The 13,370-nt window shown below is 39.6% G+C and overlaps 1 protein-coding gene across 26 annotated transcripts in view; it reads left to right on the top strand.

Annotated features, from left to right (window-relative positions):
- Window positions 1-13,370, top strand: part of LOC106033474 (acyl-coenzyme A synthetase ACSM4, mitochondrial-like) — a 206,934-nt gene that overhangs the window by 189,258 nt on the left and 4,306 nt on the right. For 23 of the 26 annotated variants that reach the window (XM_066977917.1, XM_066977919.1, XM_066977929.1 and 20 more), the window contains 12 exons: window positions 3,924-4,191; window positions 4,434-4,644; window positions 5,982-6,189; window positions 7,045-7,188; window positions 8,053-8,209; window positions 9,141-9,220; window positions 10,219-10,342; window positions 10,989-11,069; window positions 11,220-11,321; window positions 12,212-12,339; window positions 12,471-12,570; window positions 13,190-13,309. In XM_066977917.1, the coding sequence (XP_066834018.1) occupies window positions 3,991-4,191; window positions 4,434-4,644; window positions 5,982-6,189; window positions 7,045-7,188; window positions 8,053-8,209; window positions 9,141-9,220; window positions 10,219-10,342; window positions 10,989-11,069; window positions 11,220-11,321; window positions 12,212-12,339; window positions 12,471-12,570; window positions 13,190-13,309 (1,656 nt within the window). In that variant the 5' untranslated portion in view covers window positions 3,924-3,990. Of the gene's footprint in view, window positions 1-3,923; window positions 4,192-4,433; window positions 4,645-5,981; window positions 6,190-7,044; window positions 7,189-8,052; window positions 8,210-9,140; window positions 9,221-9,316; window positions 9,471-10,218; window positions 10,429-10,988; window positions 11,070-11,219; window positions 11,322-12,211; window positions 12,340-12,470; window positions 12,571-13,189; window positions 13,310-13,370 lie in introns of those variants that run through there. The other 3 variants (XM_066977935.1, XM_066977936.1, XM_066977937.1) reach the window with 3 other exon arrangements.

Below are 13,370 nucleotides of genomic sequence, written 5' to 3'. Positions count from 1 at the left end.
CATCTGCTCTCTAGAGAGCCGTACAGAATCATATACAGGCTAGACCAGGGACACTGGCAATGGAACTCAGAAGAGCTGTGAACTCAGCCAGCCTTCTTTGATCAGGAAACCATGCTACACAGCGCCAGGCTCTCCTTGTCCCCTGTCACTCCAGATGCCATTCTGTGCATGGGTTTGGGAATATTTAACTAGGCACTGGCCAGGGGTGCAGAACTGTGCTTTTGAGAGGCAACACATTTTTTTGGCAATTTAAAGAGACCCTACCGTGGCCTTAGAGTCAGTTTTTCAGTCCAGCTAAGCCAATCTAGCAGCCAGCTGTCACTGCACAGAGAGGCCCAGTCCTCCCACTCGTGCCTCCTGTTGTTTCCGTGGTACCAGTACTGGCCCACCAGTAAGCCAAGCCAAGCAGATAACCAGCCCTGCCAAACACTACACTTTTTGGCTTTTGCTTTTGTGATACACTTTCTGTAAGGCTCAGATGGCCAGACCTACCTCTCAAAGTTAGTTGCTCAAAAGACCCCACTAAGTTTCTTCCCCATGAGGAACGAACATGAATGTAATAGAAAAAACTCAAATCTGCCTTCACCTAACCAAGTGCATTTCAGGGAAAGAGTCTTGCAGAACTATATAATACAATTACAGACACTAAAATATTGTAAAGAGCCATTCCCTGAAGTCCAAACACAGACGAGAGATGCTATCTTGCTAAAACTTCAATAAAAGGTATGGATGAAAATGTAAGAGAGAAAAGCCATCTCTGATTTTTGAATACCTGGAGTCTCACCTGTTATTGCTGTGAACCACCTCCTTACAAAATTAGATAACGGAAGCAGAGAATGCCAAGTCACAACTCCGCGTGTGTGGACCCATCTTAGTATCAATATCAGTCTTACAGAACAGACTGGTATTTAACCACCTCAAAAAGCAATAAGTGATTGTAGCCATAGTCAGAAATAGATACATGGAGAACATCAAACAAGGACTGCTGGAGGACAAAGCAGCAGCAGAACAAATGTACCTTGATGCCCCAGCATCAGCTGTACTCTGCAGAGTTAGCAGGGTAAGAGACAGCAGAAACGATACTCACAGAACTCCACCAGTAGGTACTTTGTTTCCTTCAATGCTCTGTCAAAGTTGCTCTTTTTCAGCAAGAGTACATTGTTTTCCTTTTTTATTTTGGGGAGCTTGGCTTTCTTTAGTTTTGTTTCATTTGGGCCAATGCTGTCTATAGCCGGGAAAGCTGTGAAAAATAATAATGGCAGAAAGAAAGACGGACGTGTCTTCATCTTGCTCTGCCTTTACTCAGTTACCGAAAAAGAAAGGAGTAAAGGAGCACTAAGCACAGTATTTGCTGCTCAAATGGCTGCTGTTGTATCAGCCAAACTAAGGGGCTGATAAGGTTGATAAGTCTACCACCAGGGGAGCCAACTGTACCTTTCCACTGGAAGGCTAATGTAGTTAATTACCTCCTCATCTCTAGTACAGTTTGGAAAAACAACTGTGGAGACAATGGGTTTATTGTTTCCATAAATAATCAGAACAAAAGCCTGGCGAGAAGGTGAGAGCACAGGAGGAAACATGCCCGCAGAAGGACAAGTTGATTCGTAGTGCACCTTTCCAATTAGACTCCCTGCTCCCCTTACCGTTACCCACCACAGAGCTACGGACAAAACAGTAAGTGAGGTACCTAGGAAAGTATCTGGTGGCTGCTCCTCTGATTAATATTTGGTTGTCTGTGGCACTTAGGGAGCTACTTCTTACAGATCCAATTCAGAGTACGCTGAAATCAGGGAAGAACTCTCCTTGCTTTGTGTATGTACTTTTAGTGTCTGTGTTTCTTCAGCGTGTTGTCTGTGAGGCTCCTGTCATGTCACATTGCAGCTCAAGGAAAATGTCTACATTGTAGGTTAAACCAGAGGATTTTGACATTGATTCTCATTTGTAGCCCATTTTCATGCAACGTGAAGGGCTTGTGACCCACATCAATTAGCTAATATCTGTAGAGTAAACTGAAGGTATCAAATGTACTATTTTATTCTTAGGATAGCTTTCAACTATGTTTGTGAACTCTAATGCCTCCTAAAAATACCTTATAAAAAGGTTAAGAAGGTGCCATTTACTAAGAAATCGTTATTTTTGAAAATATTTTCAAAAATATTTTCTAGCCTGTAATTATATTTTGTATTCTGGCATTTGTTTCACTGGTGCGGGCGAGGACTGAGGGGACTTGAGGACAGTCGGTCCAGATAAGTAGAACCAAATTTGTAGTTAAAGACGTTGCTCTCTGGAGGTGTAAGTGTAGCTTTGCTCCTTCATGCCCTTAGACTACAGGATGAAAAATTTGGTATGAGGAGGGTACTGCTAAAGGGAAGGAGGCTTCCTAATTGTGGTTGATTTAGTAAGTCTCCATTTTCTTGGTGATAGCAGATTGCCTCAGTTTAGGTTGTTTTCATTCCTGGTGTGAGTGGGGCTTGGTTTTAGGTGAACTTTCTATGGATCTCAAAGGCTTTGGGTTGTAATGCACCTTGAGAGTTGTCCGATTAGCGCTTGTACAGGGTGCCTAATGAAATCAGGGAGCTGTGTACTCAGGCTGCTTTCAAGATAAGGCCACACGAATACAGATACAGTAATCAGGTTCTAAAGGGAAAAAAAAAAAAAAAAAAACAGGAAGATAAGAGTCTCCTTTTTGACTTTGTGGTTTTCTCTTTGTAACAGAGAAAATGTCAGTTATTCATCTCTTTTTTGAAGCTGTCTTCCAAGTAACATCCTGGGAGGGTATAAAGCATCTTTCAGAAGAACAGGGGAAAACTAACAAGGCATGTTTAATCTGAACAGACCATGTTGTAAATTACCCCAGAACACAGCTTAAGGCTCCCAGAGCACACACAGGTAGAGTGACAAAGCCATTTGCTTACAGAGTTGATTTTTCCCTGTGTGCCACTGAAACAAATAGCGATTGGAGCAAATTCCTCCTGAAAACCTCCTACCAGGTAGTAGACACCAATTTGGAATGGTCTTCTAACCTCCAGGAAGGAAGCTGGAATAAGAGGAGGAGCACACACAAGTCCTACCAGGACACAGACTCCCAGAGTGGCTAGATCCTTAGGGACTTGATTAAACTCATAACAAGTTTAATCAGAAGATTTTGCATCCAGGAGCAAAGATCCGGTTTTCTTGACTTCCAAAGCTGGGCTTTAAATAACTGCGGTATTGTCTGTTCTGTCTCTTCCACATGAGCCTGCATGTTGTGTGGGCAAGACTAGAAGTGGTGGGATTTTCTTTGTGAGTATATTTTACAATGTACGTATTTCTTGAAGGCACACACTTGAGATGAAGTGAAAAGCAAATGGAAATCTTTGGAATTTCATCTTTGCTTGCCTACTATTTATTTTGTGTTTATTCTATACCCCCCAGAAAAATAGAACTTGCAAGGAAATATTCACCAGTTTTATTGATATATGCTTTCGTGTGGGGAATCGCCACCTAGTGTGTATTCAAGACATAACATAGTTACATATACGAGTTTGAATCGGTGGGATAAACAGTTTCCTTACTTCAACACATTTCCTAACTTTTAGCAGTAGATCATTTCATTTCTGCGAGCAGACGAAGTAAAATATAAAACTTCCAAGAATCAAGAGAGAGAGATTTAGAAAAGAACTGGCTAGTGAAATTTTATAGATGGGACATGAGATTTATTCATCAGCTGAAAAAGCAGAGGGCAGATTATAATGAAAAAACAGTTACAGTCTCTGGAAAAGGAGGAATACTTATTTTAAGAATCAAATAAAATAGTGGGGAAAGCAGGGAGGGCACACAAACAACCTATTTGTTTGAGCTGATTTGGATTCATTTCTCCAACACCCCAAACTCAACAGCATCCAATATCTGTCTGTTTTTAGATGTATTTTCTGTCATTGCAGATGACTGATCCCTGTTGGTGTTCATCTGATATTTTTTTCCGCACTGTCTGCTAAACCATCATTTATCATGAGGTCATTTGTTAAATCCTGGATTCCTCAGTGCTTGCAGATCCTCAGGTCGCCTTGCAGATTGTTCCATGGATGTAACAGGCTTCTTACATCTCAGATTATTTCATACTATGACTCTGTAAACCGGTGTGAAAAGGAACTGCCAGAATATTTCAACTTTGCAAGTGATGTCTTGGATAAGTGGTTGCAACTTGAAAAGGTAGTGTTTTTCTTCTACTTCATAGACTTTGGAACAAATCTCAAATAATACAAATAAATTTTCGTTATGGATGCTGTATAATATTAGCTGGAGAGTAGAATGCAGTATTTTCTTTGTCAGAAATGTGGGTATCTCTCTAAGAGACTGATGGCCAAGGATCATTTGCTTAGTCTGGAGTTATTTTGGATTGAAAATAAACCTTTTAAGGTTTGTTATCTATAATATATTCTGTTGCATTCTAGGATGGAAGACGACCAGCAAATCCAGCTTTTTGGTGGGTAAATGATGAAGGAGAAGAGGTGAAGTGGAGCTTTGAAGAGTTGGGATTTCTGTCCAGGAAAACAGCTAATATACTTTCTGAGACATGTGGCTTGCAGAGAGGAGACAGAGTTATAGCAGTTCTGCCTCGTGTTCCTGAATGGTGGCTACTGAATGTGGCCTGTATGCGAGCAGGTGAATAACCTTATTGATTTCTTAGACACAGAAAGAACGAAAATAAATAAATGTGAAAAAAAATTGCTAAATCAATATATATCTATAAAAAAAAAAAAGTGAGCAGGAATTAGCTGCTCTGCCCTGTACAATTCTTCTCTTACATAGAAGGAGAGTTGGCAGCACCCACACAGGAACCGAAACAGCATTGTACTTGATGCTGAATAGACACGGTTCAGTTAAATGGCATCCTCAGTTGAAAACAGTGGAGATTAAATGTTTACAACCTAAGGCCAAACTTGACCAGACCCATTATCAGAATGAACAGTTTTAATGCACTAATTTATATGACTACAGTGGTTTCTAATTCAGTACAATATTTTTCTGTTCTACTGTTAGTTTCCCAAATTCTTCAGAAGAAGTTGAACCATTTCATTTTTAGTCTGCTAAACATCCATTATAAAACAATTCAGCATCAGCAGGGACACAATCAAGTATTTTTGTATTGTTTGCTCTGTGATTCTTGCAGGTTGCAGATGAGTCTGAGACTCAGGGAATCCGGTTCTATTGTATCCAAGATTTTCTTAACTATGACATGGGAATATCATTCAGTAGCTCAGTGCTTCAGTTTCCCAGTTGTAAAATTTAGTAGACACCTATGAAGGTGTAGGAAGACTGAAATCAATCATGTAGGTGTAGGCTATTGAAATTCTTGGGAAAAGGAGGTATAGAAATCCAGAAAATTGTTTTTCCTTCTGAAAACGTGATTTCAAGCACATTGTGCCCATTATCCGAACTCACATTTATTCACATTAGAATACTAATCTGTGCTTGACAGATGTGTTGACTGAGCAGTATGTGTAAACTACCTGACCTCAATCTGTTGAGGTCTATATACCATGTCAGAGATATTAATTCCTTATTGAAATGAACAATGGCTTTATGCCACATGTAAATATTATCCAAATGCTGGCCTTATACACTTAAGTGGATGGTAATTTCACTACTCCCTTACTTAGTTACAGACCACGAAGGAAGTGTTAAAAACAGTCTAAATCTAGATCTTACTCATCAGACATACCTTTAACGTGGATGACACAAAACTCAACATCAGTGTTGCAGATTTTGGAGGTTGTTCAGAGCCAGATGAGATCTCGCAGGTTGGGTCTATGCCAGGTCATTCCTTGACCGCAAATTCACCCAACTCTGCCTTCAAAACATGAGTTAAACTTTGTTCCTTGTTCTGAAAGAATAAGTTCTTGGCAAGCAACTCAGCTTTTCTGTGACTGGGGTCATGTTGTGTAAACATCGTAAAGATAAATGGTGAATTTTCTGAATTGCTTGTTGCTTTTTTCTAGGAATTGTCTTTATTCCAGGAACATCCCAATTAACAGCCAAAGATATTTTATACCGACTCCAGGCTTCAAAGGCCAAGTGCATCGTTACCAATGATACACTGGCACCTGCAGTAGAATCTGTCATGTCTGAATGCCGTTTTCTGAAAAACAAATTAATTGTAGCCAAAGGGAGCCGAGAGGGGTGGCTGAACCTCAAAGAACTCTTTGCGTGAGTACAGCTGTTTTATCAACATCTATGTGAAATAAAAGAAGCTGTGTTAGTCAGGTGATGTCACTGAGTTTTGGGATTCCAAAATACAGATGAGTTACATTTTTCCATCCCTCTGCCAACTCACTGTAATCACTTCATTAAGTACAAATTCCTCCAGCATACTTTCTGGGAGCTGAACTCAGGTTTTTGAGCTTCACCTTACTCAGCAACTTGCCAGCTTCTAAAATGTTTCTGTTTCCACCTGCAGTCACAACACAAATGCACAGAGTACTAATCTTGCAGTTGTTTTGTGCTCGTTTTCTAGAGCCCAGCCTAATGTCTCTTTAATTCAATGAGATGATAATATTGCCATAATATCTGTTGGTGCCCCACTAACATGGCGTCAGTTATTTCTTCCCTTGACTGTCTTGATAGCCCAGGCAGTCTGACAGTTCGTTGGTATCTTGAACTTAAATGGTATAATTTGTCTGTAAGACCACTTTGCCTGGCATCATAGCCTGAATATGGCCCCCATTGACTTTAAAGTGGGAGACAGTATATGTTGAGGCAGAAGTTATTTTTGCATCTACCTGTTGTTCTACAAAAAGTGTTTTGAGAGCCCTTGCAAAATAATTGTGTGCAGTCACTGGAATATGCTCTAGGTGCTCATGTTGTGAAAATTATGATATACAGAGCAAACTTGTGAGTAGCCAAATGTGCTCTCTAGCTCTTATGTGTGCTGTCTGATGCAACTATTTATTTTGTGAGATCATATAGCTGGGGCCAATCATTTTCCTGTTTATTTCCTAAACCTTAAAAAATAGTATTTCCTTCGTGGAATGTAATAGCTATCATATACTGTTTCTTCTGAAGGGTGACATCTGCTGACCACAAATGCGTCAAGACAAGAAGTCGAGACCCAATGCTGATCTATTTTACTAGTGGAAGTACAGGTTCTCCAAAGATGGTGGTACAGTCTCACGGCAGTTACGGCATCGGATTTGCAACCAGTGGCAGGTATAGCTTGTGGTTGCTCCCAGTGTACTGATTATGTGATACAATCACTAATTGAAAATGGGACAGTAAAAAATACAGTAAATGTAGGCGTTTAGTGAGCATAGGATCTTGTTTCTTCCTCACCTTCCCCTCTTAGGGTGAAACGCTGGTTATTAAAAACTTTTGTAGACTCAGTTGAGATCATCAAGCCACAGGATTTTATCACTCACAGGGCTGACTGCAGAGTAGCAGTCAGGAGAGCCTCCTTATAGCAAAACCAGATAAAGTTGAGTTCTTTAGTATTATGTAAGCCTTCCCTGAGAACCAAAGGCCTTTGGACCACAAGATTGTATCTTACAAGTCACAGTTCACTTGGAATCTGGCTTGGCAATGGTTTGCTTTCACTGAGCATCTTTCTCATTTGTACTTCCCAAGGAGTCAGAAATTTTGAGAAAACCAAAAGATGCATTTCCCTAGGCATTCTCTGTTGAAAGTTGGTGGTGTGGAGTCAACAGAAGTAATTTGTTTTAATTCCTAGAGAAATAATCTGGGATTTAGCTGATGTCTCTAACCCACAAGGTGAGGAAAATGTGTTCCAAATGATCTGTTCAGCTTTTGGTCTGGATCCAGATTCTGCAACAAAGGCCAAGGATGCTTTTGCATGGTTCAGAAGAAAAACAGACACTTGAAATATTAAACAGGAGGAAACAAAGGGAAAAAATGTTTTAAGATTTTCTTAAATTCTTACAAACTTTCTAAACAGCCCTACTTGCTGACACTTCATGTTCTAATGGAAGCCTCCTGTCATTTCCTTTAATTGTGCTGTGACTTGGGCCTGAGTCTCTCACACTGTATGAAGCATTTTTTCCCTTTCTGCTTTATCAGGTACTGGATGAACTTGACTCCCTCAGATATAATGTGGAATACCTCTGATACTGGCTGGGTAAAGGCAGCTTGGAGCAGTGTTTTTGCACCATGGATCAATGGATCATGTGTTTTTGTACACAGTTTGCCAGAGTTTAAACCAGCAGTTATTGCAGAGGTAAGCATAACATTTCTTTTAATGAAAGCATAACTTATCTTTTAAATAAAGCTAATTTTTGTTGACCTTTATTTCCATTTTGCATAAATGAAGCAAACAAGGTAGATTTCAGTGCATATGTACCAACTGCTCTGTAGCATCAAGCATGGTACTTCCCACATCCCAAACAACTATCCCTCCCTTTGGTGCCCAGTAAGCTAGAGGAGCAAGTGTTTTCCCTCCTGGTTAGGCCATGTGACAGGGCTACAGGGTGGAGGATATGTGGTGAAAGATGCAGGATAAAATTAACTGAAGATCACTGGTGTCCTGTTCCATACTTAGCCTAAAGCAAAGCTTGAATATGAACTTCTAGGTACTTTGGGAGAGGGGTGGGCATTGGCCAGTAATAAGAGTTGGGTATGAACCTGAACTGGGGTTCTGCTATCCTGAATTTTCTGTGAGTTGCCAGTGTGCCTATTCCTCCCCTCTGATTCACAAAACCAAATAGCTGGGCTGTTCTCCTCAACATCAGCCTCGTGTGTGGAAGGGAGACCCAGACTTCCTCAGGAACAAACTTGAAAAGCTTCATTCTTATTCATTGTTTTCACTTTGCCTTGAGCCTAGGACACGATTGCCTTGGGAAGGAGGAAAGGGTCTTAAATGGAACTACTAGCTACTCTCAGTGGTCATTCATTCACATGAGTGATTTTTGTTGGACGGAAAGTATTATTTTTTTCTACAGCAGTGGCATTGACTGGTACAACCACTCCATGGTCAGGATGTCTCAGGCATTCACAGTTCTTTGTTGAATGTTGAATATACCTGGCATTCGTAGGAGTTTCATTTTGCAAACATTTTAGCTCATAAGTCGTGTTAATATCACCTGACACTTACAAAGTGAGACTCACCATTACATTTTCTTTTCAGCAAGGTAACTTTCTTTTTTTTCTAGACTCTCTCAAGATACCCCATCACCACCTTTTGCACTGCCCCCACTGCCTACCGCATGCTTGTCCAACACTGTCTGAGCAGGTACTGCACATCTGTTGCAAGGGTAGCAGAGAGGCTGGGATATAATGCTCTGACAGCTCTGGCTGTTTAGTGCCTTATGTTGTTTTATTTTTTCAGGTAAAGGAAAACTAATTAGCAAAAATTTGCTCTCAGAAGAGAAGGCTGTGTTCTGAAACATGAGAATATGTAGTCACACCTTCGGCCATTCAGGCTTCAGGAATGGGGTCTTGTTTAAAACAGCACAGAGGAAATAAATTAGATGTGTTTTAAGGTATCACTTCCTTTGAACTTATGGTTCACAGTTAAATTTAAGACAACGAGGATTTCAGACAGCTCTGGATCCAGGAACTGTTGGAGTACAGTGAAGTTGTTCTGTATACTTGAGAATGAAGTGATCATTTAGAGGACTTTCACATGCTGAGAGTTATCTGGCAGCAGTTGCTACTGGTTTTGTTACGCTGTAAAATATTCAGCTTATGAGAAGTAGTCAATGTGATTTGTAAGGAGTTTTCACACCTTTAGTGATGCACTTACTCTTCTTGCACAAGTCTTTCATCCTGAAAAAAGCCAGCCCTAATTTAGTAGAGAGCTCAGGCTCTGTGTTCCTATTTAACCTTTCTTTTGCTTTAGAAAATTCTTGATTTGGTCTTAGGTGTTGGGATATAGCCACCTAATTCAGCTTTCCAAGAACATCTGACATGCTTGTTCAGATTGCTCTGGTCAGTTCTTTCAAGAAAACACCTTTGCTTGCTTTTTTTCGGACAAAATTTGTAAATCCTTTTTTGTTCTTACCAACTCCCAGTGACACAGAGAGAAATCACATTGCCCTCAGTGGTAACATGACCAATCTAGGAGTTCAATCCAGGAGCGTGTAACAGGATGATTATTGTCATTTTCAAACTAGCTTGTAAAGTTTCAGTTATACTTTATTTGAAAGTTGAGGGAAGCTGCGCAGGTAAAACCATTCACTGCTATTTTCAGAAATTAAGAAAATTATTTTATTTGCTATTCTTCTCAAGCTACAAGTTCATGAGTCTGAAACATTGTTTATCTGGAGGGGAAGCACTCAATCCTGAAGTGATGGAGCAATGGAAAATCCAAACAGGGCTGGATATCTATGAAGGCTATGGCCAGACTGAAACAGTACGTTCATTTTAATTCCTACAGTATGCCATTCCAAAGGTGACAGTACCTAAGGCACGATGTGCTTTGATAAATCAATGGAAAAGGTGAGAATCATTTAAATTAACTTCTTTTTAAAAGGAAGCTCCTTGCAAAAAGCATACTAGAAGTTACTTCAGATCAAATAACTTGTAGTAGAGCTTTTCATCATCTTTGCTTAAAAAGAAAAAATAAAAAGTAATTTGCTCTGGGTATCAGCTTGGCCCCTTTGAGCTTCTGATGGGAAGAATTAAATCAGTTCACGTCCCAGACCATTCTGTAAGCAAACATAATGAAGCTACTATGAGTCAGATTTCAGGCATTCTCTCCACTTATCTTTGAGATGGTCCCAAGTAAATTATCCCCTTATTGAAATAAGACATGATCATCTTGTATCTGCTATCTTGCAAATTCAGGTGTTTGCAGAAGAATCCACTGGCTCAGACTGAGCAAAAGCAACCACATTCCACAGGGCTGACCATTCTCTCATGTGGTGGAGAACCACGGCGCTTTAGTCTTGATTCAGTCCTGGTTGTTACAAAGCCATGAAGAGGTGTCACGCCTAATGCAAGCTGATAATAAAGCTTAGAAAAAGCTGCACTAATATGAATACATATCTGTTATGCAGGTTACAATATGTGCCAATATGAAAGGAATGAAAATTAAACCTGGCTCTTTGGGAAAAGCTGTTCCCCCTTACGATGTGCAGGTATGTTGATACACTACATCTGAGCTCAGCTACAGTTTAGGGTATGTGCATAAGGGGAATGCTGTCTGTGTCCTGGTCTGTCATTCACTTGTTACAACACAAGTATTTCTCAAAGCTAGTCAAAGCAGTAATGGTAAGTCCTTTCTGCAGATCATAGATGACCATGGAACTGTTGTGCCTGTAGGAAAAGAAGGCAACATCGCTATTCGAGTTCAACCTGAACGACCATTCTGTATGTTCTCTGAGTACATGGTAAGTCTGAGTTAGCCTCTCTGCGCAAGCTGAGAAGCTCAAGAGAGACCCAGGGCAAAATTACCTTACTGAGGAGAAGAATTTCATCCAGAATCTTCAGAGGGTCTGACTAGGTTATGTGAGAGCTTTGATCAGTACATCTGATCAAGAACACACAGGCAGGATATTACTGCATCTTGCACCATGAAGCAGGAAGTACCTTGTTCCAGACCTGTATCTGGCTCTTAGCTTTACGGGCTTTCTATTCAGTGCGTCACTCCCTTCTGTTCCTTTCCACCCCTATCCTTGGATAAAGAGTAACGAAGCAAAACCATAAAGGCTTCTCTAATATGCCAAGAGCTCAGGGAGGGTTTCCAAAGAGCACAAATACGTTACTCCTTAATATCACTAACATATTCAATGTTTCATCAAGTCTTATGTTGTCAAGTTGTTTTTACTTATGTAGAAAAATAGATAAGTGTAAGTTAATGAAGTTTTTCTTGTAGGTCACCTCATTTACGCTTTCGTCTTGAAGGTCGGGGGTGAAAAGTTTCTATTGACAGGAGATCATTGTGGAGACCCCCTGCAATAAAAAATCATTTCTCTGAAGAAAATGAATTACATATTTTAGCAAAATGCTGTGTTGGATGGGCATTTTGAAGGATAGCAGCCTTTTTTCTAAAAAAAATAGGTGTATGCAAATGCCATCTCTCATGCATTGCCTGTTCAATACTGCTAATTAAAGTGGCTCTTTTTTTTAATTGAACACATAAAATAGCATTAAATATATTACTTTGAGTCTAACTAAAAAATAGCCTTGATCATTTTTAGCACTACTTTAAAGTGAATGAATTACATTCCAATAACTATCAGATATACTTTTCTTTTTTTGAAATGTTGGTTGTTGTCAGGATAATCCGGAGAAAACTGCTGCATGCATGTCTGGAAACTTTTATGTCACTGGGGACAGAGGGATTATGGATGAGGAAGGATATGTCTGGTTTGTTGGAAGATCTGATGATATAATTAATTCTTCTGGGTAAGTCAGTTGCTTTTAGATTTGATTGTTTGCCCGGTAAGAATGTTCTGTTTTTTAGCACGAAATTCAATATCAAAAGACCAGCTGAATGACTAACTTGCTATGGCTGTCATATTTATGTTTTCTCCTAGGTATCGTATTGGTCCCTTTGAAGTTGAAAGTGCCTTAATACAGCACCCTGCAGTCATGGAGTCAGCTGTTGTCAGCAGTCCTGATCCCATTCGAGGGGAGGTAAAAAGGAAAAGAAAAAAAAAGATGTGGAAAGAAATGTATTTTATTCTAAGCATCAAGTTCTCTATATATACCAGGCTTCCTTGGAATGAAAAAGTTGCAAATTTGAAATTAAAATGAGTTAAAAAAAAATTAAACATTCCTTGACACATCTCAGAATTTCAGCGTTTTCCTCTCAATAAGTCCGAGGTGGAAAAAATAATCTATTGTGTCATCTTTTTGTCTAAGAAATAGTATTAGGGATTTTACTCCTTCTGTTTTTTCACTAAGCACATGGTAGCAGAGAGCTTTTTGTTGTTGTTGTTTCAACATTGCAACATGTTTTTATTGAGGTGAAACTTTCAGCTGTTTTCTTTTCTGTTCTAAAACATTTAGAAAGTTTAGTAGTGTATAAAATTAAGAAGAAGAAAAAAGTGGAGAAAAAAACAAAGAAACAAATAGCCCTGTACTTCAGTATGTGTCCTTTATTACAACTCGTTCCATAATAAACAGCAATAGCCCAGGACATAAGAGATTAAGAAAAGCTTTCTTATATTTTGGTATTCAGTTTTAGCAACAAAAGTATCCCTTTATTCCTACATCTGGAAGTTAATGGAGTCCTTTAACTTTTGTGGTACAGGTAGTCAAAGCCTTCATTGTTTTGGCTCCTGCTTTTGTATCACATGATCCAGAAAAACTAACTCAAGATCTTCAGCAACATGTCAAAAAGGTGACTGCTCCTTACAAGTATCCAAGAAAGGTAAGTACACTACAAAAAGGTCTTCTAATTGTGTCAGGAACTGAACTGTTTTTGTCCTGCC

The sequence above is a fragment of the Anser cygnoides genome, chromosome 15 (genome assembly GCF_040182565.1).
Source record: "Anser cygnoides isolate HZ-2024a breed goose chromosome 15, Taihu_goose_T2T_genome, whole genome shotgun sequence".
NCBI classification, from domain to species: domain Eukaryota; kingdom Metazoa; phylum Chordata; class Aves; order Anseriformes; family Anatidae; genus Anser; species Anser cygnoides.
This window is presented reverse-complemented; position numbering and strand designations above follow the sequence as displayed.